This window comes from Colletotrichum karsti (assembly GCF_011947395.1).
Source record: "Colletotrichum karsti strain CkLH20 chromosome Unknown Scaffold27, whole genome shotgun sequence".
Taxonomy (NCBI): domain Eukaryota; kingdom Fungi; phylum Ascomycota; class Sordariomycetes; order Glomerellales; family Glomerellaceae; genus Colletotrichum; species Colletotrichum karsti.
In genome coordinates this window covers 504090-528932 of record NW_024065927.1, presented here as the reverse complement: position 1 = coordinate 528932, position 24843 = coordinate 504090, and the positions used below count along the sequence as shown (strand labels likewise).

The 24843-nt window shown below is 56.4% G+C and overlaps 1 protein-coding gene across 1 annotated transcript; it reads left to right on the top strand.

The window, feature by feature from the left end:
* Positions 1-934: 934 nt before the first annotated feature.
* Positions 935-24241, top strand: CkaCkLH20_08300 (uncharacterized protein; the record flags this gene model as incomplete). Its single annotated transcript, XM_038891015.1, has 3 exons — positions 935-1221; positions 1282-12674; positions 12753-24241. 3 exons carry the CDS (start codon positions 935-937, stop codon positions 24239-24241), a joined length of 23169 nt encoding a protein of 7722 aa, XP_038743778.1.
* Between the last annotated feature and the right edge of the window lie 602 nt (positions 24242-24843).

The following is a 24843-nucleotide window of genomic DNA, read 5'->3' as shown; positions in this document are numbered from 1 at the left end:
CAGTCGACGGAGTTGTCTTAGACTGCCCGACGACTGAGAGTGCCCAGCGGTCAGTTATGCGTCTCTTGACCGGAAAGAGTATCAAATGGCCAGAACCATCACCGTGGAGGCAACCATGAAGTCAGCAACAGATCATCCAACCCTGTTTTCGAGCAGACATCTCGCGAATTGCCGTGTCCTCGTCAGGGAAACTTCGGCCCGGGACTCAACCTCGCCACGGTTTTCTCCTCTCCCGCCTCCTTTGCCGTCTCTTTTTGCCTCCCAGGATTTCTTTTTTTACACTTCTTCATCGTTTTCTGACTTGAAAATCTTTGAGATCAGATCAACTTCTCCCGTCACTGAGAGACATTGTGAACCCTTGGCACGCACTTGGGCTGAAGACAGATCCTCGACCTTCCGCAAAGGAGTGACATTCCTCACTCACCAAGCCCATTCCGCTCGCCAGGCACGCCTCAGTCTCACGGCAACGGACGAAACGGAGACTTATCTTTTCATTAAAACAATCGAGCAGTCTTCAACACTGAACCTTAATACCTTTCTGCTTGTTTCACGGCCGTTTACCCTCTTGTCGTTCGACAGATTCCCCATCCCGCGTCGGAATCAACGGCGCGCCTCCCGTCTGTCTTCTCATCACGAGATGCCACAGTCTGCTCGATAGCGACCAGACTTCCATGAACGACAGCTTCACATACGATACTATCTCATTGACCTAATCAACAATAGTCAAGACACGAACCAACAGAGAGAAGCCTGCCGCCGCACGGCTTCCAGACCTGGTGTCTTGGGCGGCCCTTATACCTTATCGTGCTGGATACCACGCACCCTTAATAGTAAGTGGAAGTTGCTCTACTTGTCTCCGAGGAATATTCGGGAACGACGGTGGAAATGAGTACAACAGCATGCTAACCTTTGCTTCTAGTAGTAATCCTACATAATGAAGACCTCCACAGCATTCAGCCTTTTGGCTGCTGCCAGTCAGTACTGGCTCGCATCTGGACTACCACAATTTCCGGACAACCCTATGTGTACCGCTGGTATCACGTCCGTCGAAGTCCAGCCCGTCCAGTTCGTCGTCCGCCGCCCGATCTACATCAGCGCGTTCCTGCCTGCAAACACCGTGTTGGTACTCGATGACGGCCTCACTCTTACCGTCACCAACGCGCCTTTGACTCTCATCACCGAAATCGACAAGTTGGGTACTTTGACATCTCAAGTGACCAGGTGAGTTCTCTCTTTGGACAACGCGAAAAGGGTCAACGTTACATGTACTAATTTCCGTAGAACCATTGATCAACGCGATTTCTCGTCTACACCCAACGGTTATGTCACGATCACACGAGGTGGACAGTCCGGATCTCTTGCGACCACAATCACCGTGCTACCATCGGGATCTGATGGCCTCGGGACCTACCTCGTTTTCACACCCTTCGGCCAGACTGATCCCACGACCGGAGCCGACATTCCTCTGCCTCCTACTGCCGCAGGTCCTGCAACAAGCATCGTTGGCTCTCCAGAGGAAGCAAGCCTTCTCCCCACCGAAGGTCTGACAATTGCTGGAGATTCCTTGTTGCCGGCGCCTCAGACGAATGCCCCAGGACCCGACCAGGCCAGTCCGGCCTCGATCCCGATCACGATTCTGCCCACTCAGGGCGGTTCTCCCCAGCTCGCCGGACCATTCACCACCATCACCGTGGGCGGTGCTGACGGCGTTCCAAGAAACTTGACCGTGACTTCGGGAACCGACGGCACTGTTTTCGCTCAGACGTTCGACAGATACGAAGTAACAGTCACCGGTCCTGACAATGTCATCACTGTTCTTGGCAACGCTGGAGTCACTCCCTCGGCCATCACTCTTGGTGGCACGCGAGCTGCGGCTCAGACCGGTGCGGCCGGCGATGCTGCTTTGCAGATCATCCAGACCCCCGGAGGAGAGGCCGATTTCCTGGAAAGGTTGATCACGACCACCGTGGGAGGTGTGGGCGTCGAAGGAACCAATGTCTTCACCATTGTGCCTACCGGCACAGGAAACGTTGGCGCAGTCGTCGTCCAGACCCCCCTCGCAGCAGCTCCAGGCCTTTTCCGAACTCTGTCGATTCCTGGACCTGTTGACACCACAGTCACTATCCCGGCTCCTCAGGGTAGCACTGGGACAGTTGTCGTTCAAACAACGAGCGGCTACACTGGTGAATATCCCGGCCCCTTCAGCACAACCACTGTCGCTGGTGCCAACGGAGCTGCGGCAGCGATCACTTTTCCTTCCGATTTGGGAGGCCTGGGTGATACGTTCCTCGTTGTTCAGCAAACTGCCGCTCCGTACAGAACCATCACAGCCGGCGGCAACACGGGCTCCGAGGCGAGGACAATCACGGTTCCTCCCCGAGGAAACGATCAGACGGGTACTGTGGTCATTCAGCCTGCTCAGACTCCCTTCACCGGGCCTTTCACGACGATTACGTCCGGAGGAGTTTCTGGATCTATCCCCGTTTCTCTGACGGTTCTGCCTTCGGCTAGCGCGACTTTGGGCACCGTCATCGTTCAAACCCCCTTGGCTGCCAGTCCTGGTGTGTTCGTCACCAGAAATGCACTCGCTATTCCCGGCATCGGCGCGAGAATCACATTGCCTTTGGCAGGTGGCTCTTCCGCTGCGGGACCGGCGACCGTTCTCGTGGCGGCCGGCTTGGGAGGCGATGACCCGGCCACCAACGCACCGGCCGCTCTAGCAGCCTCGATCGTCACGATTCGTGGAGCTTTCAACGGCACGACTCCTCAGACTTTGACAATTGGTGGTGCGGGCTCGCTTGCGACCATCGTCGAACAGCTTCCTGTCGGCTTTTCTGCCGGGAACTCCGCGGCCAACCCGGCTGCGGCGAACCCGACTGCTCCGGCTGCTCCTCCGGCGAGCGGCCCCGCTAGCCCCGCAATCACCGGCCAGTCCAACCCTGCGGGCCAGCCGAACGTCCCCACTCAGCCGAATGCGCAGCCGAACGCGCCGGCACCGACTGCCGGACCTTCGGTCAACCCGATTCCCAACCCGATTGGAAACCCACTTGCTGAGTCTCTCATTCCTGCCCTCACGCAAGGTTACGCAGGGACGGCACCTACTATTGTTACGTTGCCGCCTATTGGAACTCAGTCGGTTGGAGAGAGGGTTCTCCTGACCCCCTTCCCCGGCGTTGTTGCGCCGGGCGTCGTTCAGCAGCCGACCACGATCACGCAAGGAGCCTCAGTTTCTGTGGCAACGACAGTCACCCTCCAACCTGGAGCTGTTGTGGCTGGTGGCACCGCCGCTCCCGCCGCCATTTTGGTTTTGACACCTCTGGCTAGCGGCGCTGCTGCGCCGACTTTGGCTGCCGACCCGGCTCAGCTCACGACGCTCTCTGGAGTCATCAACGGACCGAGCCCCGTCACTCTCACCGTGCCTCCGGCCAACGCTGTCGATCCCGCGACCGTGATTGTTCTCCAGAACACTCCGGCCGCTGGTGCCGCGCCCGGTGAGGTTACTCCCGGATCCGCCGAGCGTCCAGGCGCTGGTGGATCTGGTGATAGCCTCTTCCCGGATATTTTCACGACTATTGAGTCAGGCTTTGGTGGTTCTGCTCCGGCAACCATCACCTTCCCCCCTGACACCCCTGGTGCACCTGGCACCGTCGTGATTCTTAACCCTACTAACGCAGCTTCACCCACTGATTCTCCATTGATTTTGCCCGCTGGCGTGCCTTTCGTCACGGTCACCAGCCCATTCGGAGGAATCACCCCTCAGACTAACGTTTTACTCCCATCTGGTACTAACCCTACAGGAACAGTTCTCGTGGAAGTCCCTGCAGCTCAGTTCACCCCGCCAGCAGATGGCTTGAACCTGCCCGCTGGCGTCCCCTTCGTCACCGTCACCACACCGTTTGACGGCCCTGCCATTCAGACCAACGTCTTATTGCCTACAGGCTCTGATACCGTTGGTACTGTGCTGGTTCAAGTTCCGTCTGCTCAGTTTACGCAACCCGCTGGCACCGATGATGGATCTGGTGCTGGTGCTGGTGCTGATGGCCTCAATCTGCCTGCTGGCATCCCCTTCGTCACTCTCACCACACCCTTCGACGGGCCTGCCATCCAAACTAACGTCTTGTTGCCTACTGGTACTCAGACGGTTGGTACTGTGCTGGTTCAAGTCCCATCCGCTCAGTTCACGCAGCCTGCTGCTACTGATGATGGGTCTGGTGCTGGTGCAGGTGGACTTGGGCTTGACCTACCCGATGGCGTTCCCTTCGTTACGCTCACAACGCCTTTTGACGGCCCAGCAATTCAGACGAATGTTCTGTTGCCTAGCGGCAGCGACACAACCGGCACCGTTTTGGTTCAGGTTCCTTCAGCATTATTCACGCCGCCTGCTGCTACTGGCGCCGGACTTGACGGAGCCGCTGGCCTTAACCTCCCTGCCGGTGTCCCGTTCGTCACTCTCACTACGCCTTTTGACGGACCAGCGATCCAGACAAACGTTCTGCTGCCTAGCGGTAGCGACACAACCGGCACCGTCCTGGTCCAGGTCCCTTCGGCATTGTTCACGCCGCCTGCTGCCACCGGCGCCGGACTGGATCTCCCCGCCGGTGTCCCCTTCGTGACCTTGACCACGCCTTTCGACGGACCAGCAATCCAAACCAACGTCCTTTTGCCCAGCGGTAGCGATACGACGGGAACGGTGTTGGTTCAGGTCCCTTCAGCATTGTTCACGGAGCCCGCTGCTACCGGTGCCGGACTGGATCTCCCTGCCGGCGTTCCTTTCGTGACTTTAAGCACGCCGTTCGACGGCCCGGCAATCCAGACCAACGTCCTTCTGCCTAGTGGAAGCGATACAACCGGCACCGTGTTGGTTCAGGTCCCTTCAGCATTGTTCACGCCCGCCGCACCGGGAATCACGCCTGCTCCGGGCGTTCCGGAGCCGACTCGCGGCCCCATTATCCCCGGATTCACCATCACTGGGCAGACAATCAACCTCCCGGGTATCACAATCGGCGGTCCCGTTGCCCTTCCCAGTGGCCTCGATCTCGCCTCATTCCTCACCTTGACTCAAGGCGCAGCGGACCCGAACACGGTCGTCTTCCTTCCGTCCGGATCGAACCCCGGTTTCGTGGTCATCCAGACACCCACTGCCGCTCCAACTGCCGCTCCAACTGCTGGATCTCCTAGCGTTGGATCTCCTGGCGTTGGTGCACCGGGTGCTGGCGCTCCAGGTGTCATTGATTTCACCACCGTGTTCCAAAGCTACAACGGGCCGACACCAACCACGACAACTCTGTTGCCGACAGGAAGCAATTCCTTGGGCATTGTGTTGATCCAGACGCCTGCAGTGAACATCATCGGAACAAGCACTATTGGAGTTACCGGCACAGCCCCTACTACCATCACCGTGCAGCCTTCCGGGGGTGGTTCTGGAATCGTTGTTGTCGAAACTCCTTTCAACCCCTTGCTGTCCACCCCCTCGGACATCCTGGCTGATGAGTTCACAACCATCACGCAGGGTTTCCTGGAGCCAACTCCCTCCACGATCACCCTCCCGCCTGGTCCATCGCAGACTATCGGCACCGTGGTGGTTCAGACTCCCATCTTCCCTGGAGGCGCGACCCAGATTCCTGCAACCCAGGCTCCTGCACCATCACCATCAAGCCCACCCATTCTCGTGAACCCTTTGAACCCTGCTGGACCTCTCATCGACGTCTTCATCACGATCACGATCCCAGTTCTTGGGCTCTTGTCTCCTTCGACGTCTACGATCTTCCCGACAGCCCCGAACACCATCGGGACGGTGATTATCGAGACTCCGGCGCCCACACCTACCGTCGGTGCTCCTGGAGTCAACTTGCCGCAATCTTTCGTCACCTTGACCAGCGGAGGAGCTGCTCCCGCGACGCTGACCATTCTTCCCACCGGAAGTGGCAACTCTGTAGGCACAGTCATTATCCAGACACCGACACAAGGGCCTGGTGGCGCTGGAGTTCCTACTCCTGGCGCGGGTACTACTCCTGGCGGAGCTGGTGTTCCTACTCCCGATATCACAGTCGGCGCTCCTGGAGCAAACCTGCCGCAATCTTTCGTCACCTTGGCCACCGGGTTTTCAGGGACTCTCCCTACGACTTTGACCATTCTTCCCACGGGAACCAATACCGTAGGCACAGTTCTGATACAGACCCCGACACAAGGGCCTGGCGGCGCTGGTGTTCCTACCGTTGGAGTCCCTACTCCTGGCGCCGGCGTTCCCAGTCCTGGTGACCCTGGTGCTTCCGCTCCTGGTGTTGGTGTTCCTACTCCTGGTGTCTCTACTCCTGGTGGAGCCGGCGTCCCTACTCCTGGCGTCGGCGGCGATCCTGGAGTTCTTCCTGAAGTGTTCACGACTATTACTACTGATTACACCGGCCTGGTGCCCACTTCCTTTACGATCCCTGGATCAGGCAGTGTTCCTGGCACAGTGGTGATCCAAACTCCTACGATTCAGCCTGCAGAGGTGCCAAGCGGCTTCGTTCTGACAACGACCGGGTTCTCTGGCTCTTTGCCCACGACTATCACAATCCCAGCTTCTGGTAGTGTTCCTGGCACCGTCCTGGTCCAGACCCCTACCGTCGGCGCTGGTGTTTCTAGCCCCGCTGACCCTGTTGCGTCTACTCTTGTCGTCGGCGCCTCTCCTCCTGGCGGTCCTGGAGTTTCCACTCCTGGTGCTGGAGCTGGTCCTGACATTGCTTCTCAAGTATTTGACACAATCACGATCGGATACACAGGACTTGTTACAAGCACGGCCACCTTCCCGCCTACCGGCACTCAATCAGTTGGCGTTGTCGTCATCCAGACCCCAACAGTTCCTGCTGCAACCCAGCCGGCCACTCAGCCGCCAGTTGTCCCGACAGGCTTTGTCCTCACCACTACTGGATACTCGGGTTCTGTTCCTACGACGATTACCATCCCTGCTTCGGGCAGTGTTCCTGGTACGGTCATCGTTCAGACCCCTACTATTCAACCCGCCGAGATCCCGAGTGGCTTCGTTGTCACGACCACTGGTTACTCTGGTTCCATTCCTACAACCGTTACCATCCCTGCTTCAGGCACAAACCCAGGCTCCATCATTATTCAGACACCCACTGGTATCGCTCAGACACCTACTGGTGGTGCTGGAGGCGGTCCCATCTTGCCGGTTATCGTCACAAGTGGCTTCGCTGGATCTGCTACTTCGACTCTGACGCTGTCTCCATCTAATGTTGGAGACCCGACTACCCTGGTTGTCCTCACGCCTACTCCCACTAGTGGTGCCGGAAGCGGTCCCATTCCTGAAGTCATCATCAGCAGTGGCTTTGCCGGACCCGCTACTTCGACCCTCACGCTGAACCCTTCTAATGTTGGTGACCCGACTACCCTGATTGTTCTCACGCCTACTCCTAGCAGTGGTGCTGGAGGCGGTCCCATCTTGCCAGTTATCATCAGTAGTGGTTTTGCCGGATCCGCTACTTCAACTCTGACATTGAGTCCCTCCAACGTTGGCGACCCGACCACCTTGGTCGTACTCATGCCTACCGCTGGACCTACCACTGGTCCTACTGGTGGTGCCGGAGGCGGTCCTATTCTACCAGTTATCATCAGCAGTGGTTTCGCTGGATCTGCCACGTCAACACTCACGTTGACTCCTTCGAACGTGGGAGACCCGACCACGTTGGTGGTCCTCACGCCTACTGCTGAACCTACTGGTGGCGCTGGAGGAGGTCCCATCCCCGAAGTCACTATTACCAGTGGATTTGCTGGATCTGCTACCTCCAGTCTCACATTGACTCCTTCCAACGTCGGGGATCCCACTACTGTGGTCATTCTTACGCCCACCGCTGGCCCTGGCGTGACTTCAGCTCCGACGCAGCCTCCTATCTTCTTCGAGACCGTCACCGTGGGTTACCCGGGCCCGACGACGAACACTCTCACGGTATTGCCTAGCGGCAGCCAATCTATCGGGACAATCATCATCGAGACCCCGTTCTCGTCCGGCCAGAGCAACGCCGTCTCGGCGACTTCGTTCACCACGCGGACGGTGCCGATCACGGGATCGGTCCCGACCACCTTCACCCTCCCTCCGGCGGCCACGGATCCCAATGGCATCGCGACGGTCATTGTCGAGCAACCCATTGTCTCTGATCCTGCCTCGTTCATCACTCAGACGACCGGATACCTTGGCTCTGGCATCGTGACCACGACTCTGCTCCCCGCGAACCCATCAGAGCCTGGTACCGTTATTATCCAGACCCCTATTACTGAAGCGGCGTCTTACATCACCACGACGGTCCAATACTCGGGCTTGGTTCCTAGCACGACAACTCTGCAACCCTCTGGAACGAACAATATTGGTGCCGTGATTATCCAGATCCCGTCGGCGACACCGTCGGCCGGTCCAATCTCCTACATTACTGTCACCAGCGGCTTTTCAGGACTCGTTCCCCAGACGACTACCATTGACCCTACAGGAACAGAGTCCTTTGGATTCGTGGTCATCCAGACCCCCACGGCCCCTGGTGCAATTACTCCGTCCCCAACGGCTACCCCTGGTGTTGGATTCATTACCACGACGACAACATGGGACTCGACTGGCACGTCGACGCAGACCATCTTCCCATCGGCAACCCAGACCGTGGGGACGGTTCTTGTTTACGTCCCTCGCTTTGCCAAGTTCGTGACAAGAACGACGGGGTACTCCCTCACTGGCCTGTCGACGACGACGAGCCCCATGACAAGCGGGACGGAAATTATTGGTATGGTGATTATCTACACACCGAACCTGACAGATGCGCCGACTTCTCCTTCCGTTTCTGCGCCGGATGTCTCGGCGTCATCTCCCGGCGTCTCTCCGAGCGTATCGGATCCCTCCGTTTCCGCTCCGGGTGTTTCGGTCTCATCTCCTGGGGTGTCTCCCAGCGCATCAGACCCCTCCGTCTCGGCTCCGGGCGTTTCGGTTTCGTCTCCTGGTGCTTCTCCAAGTATCTCGGACCCGAATGTCGGCGCACCTTCTCCTTCCGTCACTGCGCCGGATGTCTTGGTGTCATCTCCTTCCGTCTCGGCGCCAGACGTCTCCGTTTCGGCCCCCGGCGTCTCTCCGAGCGTATCGGATCCCTCCGTTACGGCTCCGGGTGTTTCTCCCAGCGTATCAGATGCCTCAGTCTCTGTTCCTGGTGTCTCGGTATCATCTCCTGGTGTTTCCCCAAGTGTTTCGGACCCGAATGTTGGAGCTTCTCCAAGCGTATCGGATCCAAATGTCGTCGTACCTTCTCCATCCGTCTCTGCTCCGGGCGTCTCGGTTTCGGCCCCCGGTGTTTCCCCGAGCGTATCGGATCCGAACGTTGTCCCACCCACCTCCGTCCCCACTCCGGGTGCTCCGGGCGCGTCTTCCGCCGGATCTCCAAGCATAGAGTTCGCTACTTTGACCAGCATTTTCAGCGGATTGGCACCAACGACGTTCACAATTTCTCCGTCGGGAACAAACATCGGCGGCACAGTGGTGGTCCTGATCCCAAGCTCAACTGGATCACCCGCAACATCGCCGGAACTTGAGTTCGCAACTCTTACCTCGACTTTCTCGGGATTGCTGCCTTCCACTTCGACCATTTTGCCTTCCGGACTCAACTCAGGTACCCTGGTCATTTTGGTCCCGAGCAGCGCTCCTTCCATTACCGATCCCGCATCCGCCGGTGCTCCCTCCGTTTCTGCCGGTGCTCCTTCCGTTTCTGCCGGTGCTCCCTCCGTTTCCGTTGGTGCCCCAGGTCCTTCCGTTTCCACGGGTGCGCCTGGCGCCTTCTTCGAAATCGTGACTTCCACCTACAGCGGCTTAGTCACCTCGGTGGAGACGCGTCCTCCTTCTCCTGGTGACGTCACAAGCACCATCGTGGTTTTTGTCCCGAGCAACGTCCTCGCATCGCCGTCGCCTTCAATCACGTCAGCTCCCACCGGCCCTGGCCTTGTCACCGTCACATCGACACTCGGATCGTCGCCTTCGACTGCCATCGTCTCTCCGTTGAACCCCGGCGACCCCGGCACTCTGATCGTCTACGTCCCGAGCGACGCTGTCTCTGCTACCGACGTCTCTGCCACCGACGTCTCTGCCACCGACGGCGTCTCTGCTACCAATGCCTTCACTACCATATTCTCGACGTACACCGGAGAGGTCCCCGCAACGACCACCGTTCTCCCGGCCAACATCAACGACCCGGCGACGGTCATCGTTCTGCTGCCGAGCACCACGCCGGGCATCACTCCTACTGCGGACGCGTCTGCCGGCCCGACTGGATTGCCTGCGATTTTGACAAGCACGTACGATGGCCTTTTCACGAGCACGTCAATCAGGAGCGGCGTGGCAGGTCTTCCAGACGAAACGATTATTCTGGTGCCCAGCATTGAGCCTACCGCGGGCGCATCTGCCGGCCCCAGCGGCTTGCCTGCAATCCTGACAAGCACGTACGATGGCCTTTTCACGAGCACGTCAATCAGGAGCGGCGTGGCAGGTCTTCCAGACGAAACAATCATTCTGGTGCCCAGCGTTGAGCCTACTGCGGGCGCATCTGCTGGCCCCAGTGGCTTGCCTGCCATCTTGACAAGCACATACGATGGTCTTTTCACGAGCACGTCAATCAGGAGTGGTGTCTCTGGTCTCCCGGATGAAACTTTCGTCCTTGTGCCCAGCATTGAACCCACCTCAGTCGACCCTAGCGTGAGCGAGGGCATCGGGGGCCTGCCGTCAAGCACCGGAGTGTCCGGTTTGCCAGACGGAACTGCTACAGCTACCACGCCCGATCCTGCCATCAGCATTGGTATCGGATTACCAGCTTTACAGACCAGCACTTACGGAGGTTCAATTACGAGCACAACCATCGTCTCTGGGGCAAATGGTTTACCGGAGACTCTCGTTCTTGTCCCAAGTGTCGCCCCGAGCGCCTCAGATGCTCCGGCTCCTTCCGGCACCGGGCTCGCCCCAGGCATCTACACCAGTCTCTATGGTGGAGGATCGTCTACTTTCACCTCGATTATCCCTCCTCTCGCCTCTGATTTGCCAGGAGCTACCATCATCTTCATTCCAACTGATGTTCCCACTTCGGCACCTACCGCTTTGGGTCAAGGTCTGGTCACGAGTTTGTATGATGGTTCGGCAATCTTTACAAGCACTATCCTCGATGCTTCTGGAAACCCGGTCGAAACAGCCATCTTCATCCCTAGCAACTCAGCCCCAGCGACAGCAAGCCCCACGGCCGTCGGCCAACTCATCACGAGCTTTTTCGACGGCTCTGTCACGCTGACATCCACCGTACCTGGCCTTAGTGGCCTTCCCGATGACACGATAGTCTTCATCCCCAGTTCCGATGCTCCTGCGCCGACCGCAGCCCCGACGTCTCTAGGCCAGGGACCAGTCACTAGCTTTTATGACGGAAGCCTTATCTTCACGTCTACGATACCAGGCGGCGCTCCAGGTCTTCCTGACGAAACCGTTATCTTTTTCCCAAGCAATGGACTCCCTTCAGCTGCTCCTACCGTAGCCCCGACGTCCCTAGGCCAAGGTCCAGTCACTAGCTTCTATGACGGAAGCCTTATCTTCACATCCACGGTACCAGGTGCTCCGGGTCTTCCTGACGAAACCGTCATATTTTTCCCAAGCAATGGTCTTCCTTCAGTTGCTCCTACTGCTCCTACTGCCCTTGAAGCCGGTATATATACGAGCACTTTCGGTGGCTTGTTTACCTCGACCACAGTACTTCCAGGCGTTGGAGGGCTGCCAGGTCCTACAATCGTATTGGTTCCAAGCCCGACTAGCCCTGCCGCCACAACTGGCGCAGTTGACGATTTGATCACGAGCACGTACACTGGTGGTTCAGTCACCTTCACAAGCACCATCCTGGACGCGTCTGGCAATCCAATTCAGACCGCAATCTTCGTCCCAGAGGTGACTGGAGCTTCCTCTTTGGCCGATCTAGCTACAAGTACCTACGGAGGAGCGTTACCCACCACGTCCACTATCTTTGACGCCGGGGGCAACCCAATCCAGACCGTCATCCTTGTACCAAGCTCTTCTGCCTTGTCGGACATTGGAAGCTCTTCTGGAGTGCCTGATCCCTTGAGTTCAACCGACTTACCGGACATTGCAAGCTCATCCGACCTGTCCGAGGGTGGACTGCCGACCACCGTACCCTCTGAATCTTTGACCATTACTTCTACAATTCTCGATGCTAGTGGCAACCCGGTCGAAACGGCCATATCCACACCAAGCCTATCTGGCTCGCCGGACATTGGAAGCTCTTCTGGACTGCCCGACGACCCCTTGAGTTCAACTGACTTACCGGACATTGCAAGTTCCTCCGGCTTGCCCGAGGGTGTACTTCCAACGAGTCTGTACTCTGGATCTCTATCGTTGACATCTACGATATTTGATGCATCTGGCAACCCAATCCTTACTGCCATCTTCATCCCAAGCAACACGGCATTGCCAACGACTGACTTGGCGGCAAGTGACCTACCGACAACCGAACTACCAACTGGTGTTTCAGCGACGACAGACTTACCATCGACTGAACTGCCGACGGAATCAATCACCGAATTGCCCACCGGTGGCTCAGCGACGACTGACTTGCCATCGACTGAGTTGCCAACATCCGATGCTCTCACGACGGACTTGGCTGCAAGTGACTTGTCAACCACTGAACTACCCACCGGGGGCTCAGCGACGATTGACTTGCCTTCGACTGAATTGCCTACCGCAGATACTCAGACATCTGACTTGCCGACATCCGATGCTCTCACCACGGACCTGCCATCGACTGAACTGCCATCCGATCCTCTCACGACTGACTTGGATTTATCAACCACTGACCTACCCACTGGAGGCTCAGCGACGACTGACTTGCCATCGGCAGAGTTGTCAACATCCGATGCCCTCACGACCGACTTGCCGTCGTCCGACTTGTCGGCGACTGACGTCCAAACTACCGACATACTATCCACTGATTTGCCGTCCGCCGACTTGTCGACAACTGATTTGCCAACGGACGGATCCGCAACTGCACCGACGACGATCGATGCTTCAGGTAACCCTAGTCAAATCACAAGCGCCATTCCGGGCATCACCGATCCATCAGCAACAGATCTATCAACAAGTACGTTCGATGGGCTAAGCAGAATCACGTCGATAATCTTGGACGCTAGTGGAAATCCTGTGAATACTTTGGTGTTGATTCCGGCGTCAACGGCACTTCCCACCGACGATCTGTCTACGGATTTGCCCACGGATCTCTCAGGCGAATCTACGGCTACCGACATCTCCGCCCCAAGCGCTACTTTACCTTCTACCAGGAGCATCTCTTTCGCCACGATTACCAGCAACATCGTTGGTTCTATTCCTTCGGCGACAACGATCTTCCCTACGGGTGATCAGGACCTTGGCACCGTGATTACTTTTGTGCCAACGTCCTTGGATGTCGGTCAGAGCGCTGATCCTGATCAGTTCCTCACATTCACCAGCGGATTTTCCGGCAGTTTGCCATTCACATCAACGATTTTGCCTACTGATACGGATATTCTCGGACAAGTCATTATCTTCGTCCCTACCGCTACCGACGGAAGCACTCCTACGCTTAGCTCTGACACCATCACGAATGACCCTACTTCAGAGCTCACATCGGCGCCTACGTTCGCGCTCAGCACTGTGACAAGCCCAGGCTCATTCCTCTCGACGACGACAGTCCTCCCTACGGCCACGGGCGACCCGGGACTTGTTATTGTTTACGATCCAGCTCTGCTTGTCACTTCGTCAGACGGCTTGCCCACCTTGACCGACGGAAGCACTCCTACGCTCAGCCCTGACACGATTACGAACGTGCCTACTTCAGGGCCTACGTTCGCACTCAGCACCGTGACAAGCCCAGGCTCAGTCCTTTTGACAACAACGATCTTACCTACAGCCACGGGCGACCCGGGACTCGTTGTTGTATTCGATCCTGCCCTGCTTGTCACTTCGTCAGACGGCTCGCCCACTTTGAGCGAGCCTACGGTCGCGCTCAGCACAGTGACAAGCCCGGGCTCAGTCCTTTCGACAACGACAGTCCTTCCTACGGCTACGGGCGACCCAGGACTCGTTGTTGTGTTCGATCCTGCTCTGCTTGTCACCTCGTCAGACGGCTCGTCATTTACGACCGTTTACAGTACTTCCGACGTACCTCAGCTCACCACGCTTACGCTCCCAGCCGCTGGAACGGATCCTGTTCGTACTGTCGTGGTCATTGTTCCCACTTCGAGCGTCGTGATCCCCGGAGTCTCTTCCTACACTACCATTACAAGCAGCTACTCAGGTGTCGAATTGTCGGTATCAACTTTGGCTCCTTCTGGTACTGATTCGGTTGGAACGATTATTTTCTTTGAGCCCATTGCTTCCCCGACTGCCTCCTACACCACCATTTTCAGCACAACCGATGGCGGTAGTCTTGCAACCTCGACAATTGCCCCCGCGAACCCAGGAGAGCTTGGCACAATCATCATCATTGAACCCGCTTCTCTTGTCAGCTCGCCCGCTGCCTCTTCTGCCGAGGTTACTCAAGTCACTGCGGTCTTCACCACTATAACCTCCATTTACGACGGCAGCATCATTCAGACTACGACGGTGCTTCCCACAAATGCGGACGTTGGCACAGTCATCGTCCAAATTCCAAGCCAGGCTGCTTCAAATACCGACGTGTTGGGAGATCTCTTCACGACCATTACGTCCACCGGCGGATCCGTCGCGTTGACATCTACCGCACTCCCTGACCCCGCCAATCCAAGCGCCATCCGGACTGTGCTGGTCCTATTGCCTGCCGACCAGATCACTTCGACAGATCCAGGCGCATCACCAACTGCTGGAGCTCCAAGTGTCTCATACACGACAATTTTCTCGTCCATCAGCGAAGGATCGAGTCCCTTCACATCAACGCTGAATCCTGCGTTGGGAGACTTCCTCGGCACCGTCATTATTGGAGGCCCTCTTCCCACTGATCTCAGTTCAACTGATGCACCTACTGCTAGTGTCACCGATGCAACTGGCTCTCCAACTCTCGGTTCTCCTAGCATTTCATACACCACCATCTTCTCGTCCATCAGTGATGGGTCAACCCCCTTTACATCTACGCTGGATCCTGCCTTGGGAGACTTCCTCGGCACCGTTATCATCGGATCCTCTCTTCCGACTGATCTCAGTGCTACCGATGCACCAACTGCCAGTATCACTGATGCGACAGGCTCTCCAGCTCCCAGTGCCCCTAGCATTTCCTATACCACCATCTTCTCGTCTATTAGCGACGGATCGAACCCGTTCACAACGACACTGGATCCGATTTTGGGAGATAACCTTGGTACTGTGATCATTGGAAGCTCTTTGCCAACTGGCGCTGGCGCAAGTGATGCGACTGCCACGCCCAGCATTACCGTTTCTCCTGGCATCTCGGCTTCGCCCGGTGTGTTCTACACAACGATTTTCAGCACCTATCCAGGCTCAGTTACCCTGACTTCGACGATACAACCTGCCGCCACGGACGCCCTTGGACTCGCCACAGGCACAGTTGTCATCCAAGTCCCCGAGTCGGACTCCTCTCTGCCTACCAATGATGGCTTGCCAACTTCAACGACGACCATTTTCACCAGCTATTCTGGTGGTATTGAAACTCTTACGTCGACTTTGCCAGCGATCACAGACCCGTCCGGACTCGGCATACGGATCACGGTTGTCATCCAGCTCCCGAACCTTCTTGGCTCGCCCACTGAGAGTGGTATTTTGCCCACATCGACGGGTGGTGTACAAGTTTCACCCACTGAGAGTGGTATCCTGCCCACGTCGACAGATGGTGTACAAGTTCCCAGCGCAACCGTGGCTCCTGGAGTTTTCCTTACATCGGTCACCAGTTTCGTCTCTGGGTCGGTGACTCGATTTACCACCTTGCCAGTCGCGACCATTGATGGTTCGGCCATTCAAACAGTCGTGGTTGAAGTCCCTACCGGATCTGCGCAGCCCACCGAGACTGCAGAGTCTACTGATATCATCGACAATGCCATCCTGATCACGTTGACTAGCCCGTTTAGCGGCGTCGTCCCGCAAACTACCACTTTGCCTGCTGCAGTCGTTGACGGATCAACCATCCGCTCCGTCATTGTCTTGATACCCACTCAGACTACCGCAGCCCAGACCGACGCATCTCAGACTGCCGCTCCCGGTGTTTTCCTTACCACAGTAACAAGAGGCATCAGTGGCTCGTTGACCCAGACCACCACGCTCCCTGTTGCTACAATTGATGGGTCTGCGATCCAGAGTGTCATTGTAGAGGTCCCGACAGTATCTTCGCCAGAGGGAACTGCGTCAGGCACAGATCCTCTTTCTGCCCTGTACACGACGCTCACTACTAGGTACTCTGGGTCCCTAACGTTGACTTCAACACTGGCCCCGGCTGGTACTGCACTTGGACAGCTTGGTACGGTGCTTGTGCAGATTCCCTCGGATGCTATTTCTGCTGTCGAAACTCCGACGGCTACTGCTTTGCCCGGCCTACAGTACACGACAATCACGAGTTCTTTCGATGGCACTGCTACGGAAACCCAGTTCGGATCCATCACAGGCGTTGATGGCCTGGCCACAGCAATCCTTTTGGTACCCACTTCCGCAGTGACTACACCAGCCTCAGTGACCGAGAATATCGTCTCGTACGTTACGGTGACTACGGAATATACTGGACTTACGTCTCTTCTTCAGACTGTGGCCCCAGCAGCTTCTGGTCTGCCTGGGACGGTTTTGCTTCAGATTCCGACGTCGGCAGGGCCCATCAGCTCACCGGCGGTCTCGGTCTCCAACGGCATCACTTACACAACTGCCACGACTTTCCTCACCGAGCTCACCGATACTGCAAGTTCCGTTGGTTTCACGTCGACTATTACACCGGCTCGACCTCAAGACCCCGTTACGGTCCTCGTCGGTCTACCTCGCAGGCTCTTCTTCGTCACAAGCTCCGTCCGGGGAGTTAGTGCGCCTGTCACTTCAACTTTGCCCATTGGACCGGATGGTATCCAGACAGTCAGGGTTGAAATGCCGTTGACCGGAACGCCGACAGTTGGCGGAATCACAACCATCACAACCTCCTACCCCGGAGCTGCGACGTTGATTCAGACCCAGACCCCAGCCAACATCGGCGATGTCACGACAGTCCTGGTGCAAATCCCTGCACAATTCTTCCAAGTTACGAGCACTCGCTTTGGTGCGCCTTCTGCGGGCACCCAGACGGTGTCGCCCGTTGGTAGTGGTGCTCCTACTGTCATTATTGACGTCCCAGGAGTCTACTCAACAGTGTTCAGCGGATTTTCAGGCCTCGTTCCTTCTACAACTATCATTCAGCCGACCGGCTTGGATGATGTTGGCCTTGTTATTATCGCGACTCCCACAGTCCCGGCAACGTCTATTGGAGGCACCGTTTTCACCACAATCCCGGGCACTGGCTCGCTTCCTACAGAAACCACGGTCACTGGCGCCGATGGCATTGTCTCGGTCATCTTCGAAACCCCGACAATCACCAGTGCTGGTGCCTCGCCATCCTCGGTCTCCATTACAGGAGTCCCAACCACGGTGTTTACGACGGCTCCGGGCACAGGCTCGTTGCCTGCCACGTCTACAGTCACCGGACTAGACGGCATCGTGTCTGTTATCTTCCTCGAGCCAGCCACCCTGGCTCCGACACCCTCCGGTCCCGGTGAATTTGTCACACTCACCTCTTTTGGTCCAACTCCGACAACTTTCACCCTCTTGCCCGCTTCTCTCGGGCAGACAGGGACCATTATTGTGGTTCCTACGACGTCTTCCAATGCGGCCATCGATCCTGCTGTGTCGTTTACAACGATCATATCAGCTGGACCTATTCCCACGACTCTGACCATTCTTCCCGCCATCTCGGGTGACTTGGGCACTATCGTGGTCGTCCCAACGTCGTCTTCGAGCGTTCCGTCTTCCAGCGCGGCAGTTGATCCAGCTCTATCGTTCACTACAGTGTTTTCAACAGGGCCTGTACCAACCACTTTGACGATTCTTCCGGCAAATTCGGGAGATCTGGGCACGATTGTTGTGATTCCTACGGTTTCTTCAGGCAGTCCGACAACGTCTTCTAATCTGGCTGTTGATCCTGCCTTGTCTTTCACTACGGTCTTTTCAACCGGGCCGGTACCAACCACCCTGACGATTTTGCCGGCCATCTCCGGCGGGTTGGGCACTTTGGTGGTTGTTCCCTCCTCATCAGACCTTGGCATTGACCCTGCCTTGCTCTACACGACGGTGTTCTCCGCGGGCCCAACTCCGACGACTTTCACACTCGCGCCGGCTTCATCGGGCCGACCGGGTACGGTAGTCGTTGTTCCTACAACATCTTCCGACCTCGCGATCGACCCTGCGTTGGCTTTCACAACGGTGTTCTCCGCGGGCTCAACTCCGACAACTTTCACTCTGTCGCCGGCTTCATCGGGCCGACTAGGCACGGTTGTTGTGGTTCCCACAGCATCTTCCAACCTCGCGGTCGACCCCGCGTTGGCTTTCACGACGGTGTTCTCCGCAGGCCCTCCGTCAACTTTCACGCTCCCACCAGCGGCAAGCGGACTTCCTGCCACTGTGGTCATTCAATCGCCTGGTATCTTCTTCAACACAATCACGCAAACTTACAATGGTGTCAGTTCAGCATTGTCTACTATCTTACCCACCGGAAATGATCTCACCGGCACGGTTATCGTTCTTCTGCCTTCCGCCACTGGGTCCTTGACTGCTCCGCCAACAGCTGAACCTACGCGAAGCACCGTCACGGTCACGTCCCCCTACACCGGAAGAATTCGTTTCACAACATCGATTGGTGTCAGCATCCAAGGCGACCCAACTATTCCCAACACTGTGATCGTCTACGAGCCTATTACCCAATCAGCCTCTGCGTCACCCACTGCCAGCCGTGGCGCTGTTACCACCATTTTCAGCGGAGTCACCGGTCTATCGGGATCTCTTACCACTACGCTCCCTATCGGCCTCGATGGCATTGAGACAGTACTCATCCAGACTTCTCTACCAGCCATTCGTCCAGCCGCAGTAACCACCATTTTCAGTGGAGTCACAGGGTTATCGGGACCTCTTACCACCACGCTCCCTGTCGGCGTCGATGGCATCGAGACAGTACTCATCCAAACTTCTCTACCAACGGCTCGCCCAACCGTAGTAACCACCATTTTCAGTGGAGTCACCGGTCTATCGGGACCTCTCACCACCACGCTCCCTATCGGCCTCGATGGTATCGAAACAGTACTCATCCAGACTTCCCTACCAACCACTCGCCCAGCCGCAGTAACCACCCTGTTTACTGGTCTTCCTGGGACGTTTTTGGGACTACGAACCACGACCTTGCCGCTTGGACTTGATGGCATTGAGACAGTACTCGTCCAGAGTGCTCTACCGACGGCTGCGTCAACAGCTGCTCCAACAGCTGCTAGCCTCACAACAATTTTCTCGGGCGTTCCGTCAGCAACCTTCTCTGGCGTTCAGACTAGAACGCTTGCTCCCGGTCAAGATGGTCTCCAGACAGTGATCATCGAAAGTGCTATTCTTGGACCCGCGCCAACCGCTGCTAGTCTTACAACGATTTTCTCAGGCATCCCCTCGGCCACCTTCTCCGGTGTTCGAACCACGACGCTCCTGCCTGGTCTGGATGGCCTTCAGACCGTCATCATCGAAAGTGCCATTCTAGGGGCCGCGCCAACTGCTGCTAGCCTCACGACAATTTTCTCAGGCGTTCCGTCAGCGACTTTCTCCGGCGTCCGAACCACCACTCTCGCGCCTGGTCTCGATGGGCTCCAGACAGTCATCGTTGAGAGTGCCCTTCGACCGACTGCTGCTGGCCTTACGACAATCTTCTCGGGCGTGCCTTCGGCAGGGTTCTCAGGTGTCCGAACCACGACCCTGGCACCTGGTCTCGATGGGCTCCAGACAGTCATTGTTGAGAGTGCTCTTCAGCCCATCGTTGCTGGCCTTACGACAATCTTCTCAGGTGTCCCTTCAGCAACATTTTCTGGTGTCCAAACTAGAACGCTTGCACCTGGCCTTGATGGGATCCAGACAGTCATTATTGAAAGTGCCCTCCTGCCCGCCGTTGCTGGCCTGACAACAATCTTCTCAGGCGTCCCTTCAGCGACATTCTCCGGTGTCCAAACCAGAACGCTTGCGCCCGGCTCAAATGGAATCCAGACGGTTCTCATTGAGAGTGCTTTGCCAAGTGTCATCTCAGTCATTCGGACGACAGTTTTTACTGGAGTTTCGGAAGCGTTCTCTGGGCTTAGAACTTCGACACTTCCCGCTGGCCTAGATGGAATCGAAACGATTCTCATCCAGAGCGCTCTTCCGTCTGTATCTACAGGCCCAAGTGTACGCTTCACGACTCTGTTGACAGGTTCTCCCGGTGCCTTCCTCGGCACGCAAACCCTCACCTTACCGGCAGGCGCAGATGGCATTGCCACGGTTCTGCTCCAGACTGCACTGCCGACTGCTGAGAGCGTCAGCGTCGTTTTTGTCACAATCGTCTCAGGGGTCTCGGAAGTGTTTACTGGGACGAGAACGTCTACTGTGCAACCGATCGGAACTGGTCGAACTGGAACCGTGTTCCTTGAAACCGCGCTTCCGGCCATTACTTCAAATGCCGTATCGCAAAGCATCCGCTTGACGACGTTGGTGACCGGCGTACCGGGATCCTTCATCGGAACCATCACCTCGACTTTGCCCATCGACAGCGCAGCGAACGTCCAAACCATTCTTCTCCAGACAGCCATTGCTCCAGTCGTCACTGGATACACAACGATTGTTCGCGGTGTCAGTGATACATTGTTTTCGGGTACCCGAACGTCAACAGCACCAGTTACTGGAACATTGGGCACCGTATTTGAGGAGACGGCAATCTTGCCCTCGGCTACGTCGTATGTCACTCTGACGTCAGGCATTCTGGGGGCATCGTTCGCTGGCACTTCGACGCGTACTATTGGAAGCGGGACGTTGGCTACTATCGTTCTCGAGACCGCCCTGCCGGTTCCAACATCCTACACGACCATCCTGACGGGCCTGCCTGGGGTATTCGCTGGTACTTCAACAACAACTATGTCTGGCAGCGGAACCCTCGGAACCGTGCTGCTCCAGACAGCAATTCCGTACACCATTGTGACCACAGGGGTTCCAGGGGTCTTTGCTGGCACTTCAACTATCACCATTCCTCCTGTTGGCAGCGTGCTTGGTACAATTCTGCTGCAGACCGCTCTACCTCTGTCCTACACTACAGTGACTAGTGGTATCCCATCCACCGCCTTCTCTGGGACAAGGACCGTCACTCTTGATGGCACAGGCACCAACGTCAGGACTGTGGTTTTGGAGACCGCCATCCCCGCGCAGGTGATTGTCTCGTACACCACCATTATCACGGGCTTAGCCGGCGTCTTCGAGGGTACATCAACTTCAACGGTTCCCACCACAGGTCCGGGCCAGAGCCTGGTAACTGTGTTCTTGCAGACAGCCATCCGCCCGATTTCGTTCATCACAGTAACGAGCGGCGTTATTGGCTCTTCTTTTGCGGGAACTATAACTCAGACCTTGCCAACGACTGCAGGCCAGACTCTCGGAACAGTAGTCTTACAAACGGCTCTTCAAACAACATCTTTCGTCACGATTCCTTCAGGAGTGCCTGGAAACTTCCAAGGCACTTCGCTGGTTACTCTCCCTGGCGATGGCCTCATCAGGACGGTTCTTGCCCAGACCGCTATCCCTACGACGGAGTTTGTCACTATCCCGACGGGCGTAGCAGGCAACTTCCAAGGCACTTCGCTGACTACTCTCTCGGGTAGTGGCCTCACTAGGACCGTTCTTGCCCAGACTGCTATTCCCACAACGGAGTTCGTTACTATCCCGACGGGCGTAGCAAGCAATTTCCAAGGGACTTCGCTGGTTACTCTCCCTGGCAGTGGCCTCACCAGGACCGTTCTTGCTCAGACTGCCATTCCCACGACTGAGTTCGTTACCATCCCAACGGGCGTATCAGGCAACTTCCAAGGCACTTCGCTGGTTACTCTCTCGGGCAGTGGTCTCACCAGGACCGTTCTCGCCCAGACCGCCATCCCTACGACTGGGTATGTCACCATACCAACGGGTGTGACAGGCAACTTCCAAGGGACTTCGCTGGTTACCCAGTCTGCTACTCCAGGGGCCACGCTTATCACCGTCTTTGCTCAAACTGCTATCCCTACGACTGGATATATTACTATCCCGACGGGTGTGGCAGGCAACTTCCAAAGCACAAGACTGGTTACCCAGTCTGCTGCTCCAGGGGCCACGCTTATCACAGTCTTCGCAGAGACTGCCATCCCTACGACTGGGTATGTTACCATACCGACGGGTGTGGTAGGCAACTTCCAAGGGACTTCGCTGGTTACCCAGTCTGCTGCTCCAGGGGCCACACTTATCACCGTCTTCGCAGAGACTGCCATCCCCACAACTGCGTTCATTACGATACCGACGGGCGTAGCAGGCAATTTCCAAAGCACAAGATTGGTTACTCAATCTGCTGCTCCAGGGGCTACGCTCATCACCGTCTTCGCAGAGACAGCCTTGCCCAGCACCATCACAACTACTGTCCTCACAGCCGTTCAAGGCGTGTTCACTGGAACCTCGTACTTGACGCTCACTGGCAGCGGAACCATTGTCACCGTCCTCGCCCAGACTGCCTTACCCCAGACATCCTATGTCACGGTAACCTCAGGCATCGCCGGGACGTTCTCAGGAACATCTCTCGTCACGCAGGACGGATCTGGACTTGTTAGGACAGTCGTAGCAGAGACTGCCATTGTGCCTACCACGAGCTATGTCACCATCACGTCTTCAATCACGGGAGCTGCCTTCACAGGGGTTTCACTTAGCACCCAACCCGGCACCGGACTCACGAGGACGGTCATCGCAGCGACGGCAGTCCCCGTCTCTCAACGTTACACAACAATCCCTACGGGAATCAGCACTTCCATCTCTGGAACTCGCTTCGTTACCCAGAGCGGCACCGGTAGCGTGATTACTGTGTTAGCGGAGACCCAAATTGCCTTGGTTACGCGGGCTGTGACGGAGACATCTTCTCCCTCGGGCTGTATTCCTACGCCGACCGCCGCCACCAGTCGTTGTATCAACACAGCATCGGCCACAAGCTTCGTGGTTCCTACAGCTTGTGCGACCCTCGATGCTAATGCCAGCCTGCGGACTCGAGCTCAGCTCAATCTCTGTGCGAATGATCTAGGCAGCATCGTTGGCCTTACAAACATCAACAGCACATGTCTGCAGACTACCATTTCTACAACCTACACCGCCTGCATCAGGAACCAGCTTAGCAGTTTTGTTGGTAGCGCTCTCAATCCCATCACCGGAGCTGCTGGCGGTGGCTGCATCGACAGGCTGCCATCGGCATGTTCTCAGATCGAAACAACCGCGGCCGGGAGCATCAATGCGCAAGTCAATCTCTGCATTGCCCAACTTGGGATATTCGGTGTTTCGGGCATCTTCGGCACATCCAACCTACTCTCTTGCGTCTCTAGCGGCAGCCCTGTGGACATTCTCAACTGCATTACGACGGGCGTCGGGTTCCCTATCAACAGCGCCAGAAGCAATACTGCGACCTTGTGTCCCTCATCTCAAGCATGTGCGCAGGTCCCCCCGGCTTGCGGAGCTCTTGTTGAAGCGTCGGCCAATATCACCGACGTGAACGCGCAGATCAACCTATGTAAGGTGGCTCTGGCCGTCAAAGGTGTCGACAGTACTCTCTCCGGCCTTCTCTCCAACCCCTTGGACAGCCTCGGCTGTGTCCTCGGAAATGTCGTCACAGACCTTCTCAATGTTGTCAACGGCCTTCTTGGCCAAAGACAGGCGTACGGCACTTGCGTCTTGAACAAGATCCAAAGCTCATGCCGCACTGACTTGCCTACGTCCTGTGCCAATATCGCAGTCGGCGCACAGCCCAGCGGTGGCCTTCTTTCTTTGGAGTTGCCAGTCACGCTTCCGGCCCTGGCTTCTTGCATCACGGACCTCGGACCTTTGGCGAGCAGAATTGACCCCAAGTGCTTCAACGTAGCATTAGGACGGCAGGGCATTGTCTCATGCTTGAACTTGAGCTTGTTCGGTGTTGCCACGGTCAACGTCGTCACCAAATAAGGTGTCTCTTCCACGACACCCATCTTTCCCTTGTAATTTTCCTTTGTTCAATGGTGTTGGGGAAACTGAAATTGTTCGAGGGGAAACACTACTACTCTCCCTGTTCTTCGTTCCGATACAAGCCGGCTCCTCTTGCGCCGATTAGCAGGACATTATTTTCACGGATACAAGACTTTTAATCATGTAATCATAATATCAATAACACCTTCACTTGTTCAACACATTTCAAGACTCTCTCGTGAAACGAACACTCATTCAAGCATAAGACAAAACTTGATAGACCGAATACTAAGACGACGATGACGACGACGGTGAGGATGACGACACTAACGCTACCAAAGACACCAGTAATACCAACAGTACCAGCAATACTATTGATACGGACGACACCATTATAAACAACGATGACACCGATCATACCAGCAGCACTGAGGGCAATGATTGATTCAGCCCGCCCTGAAAATAATTCCAAGCTTTCAACGAAAAGAAGGCTCTACCCTTTCGCCCTTCGCCTTGGTGTCAATTCCTTCCAGACGACATTGTCATCCCTGCACCACAAGCCGCTAGCTAGCCAAGTCCACGCTTGAAGCCAACGGCTAGCT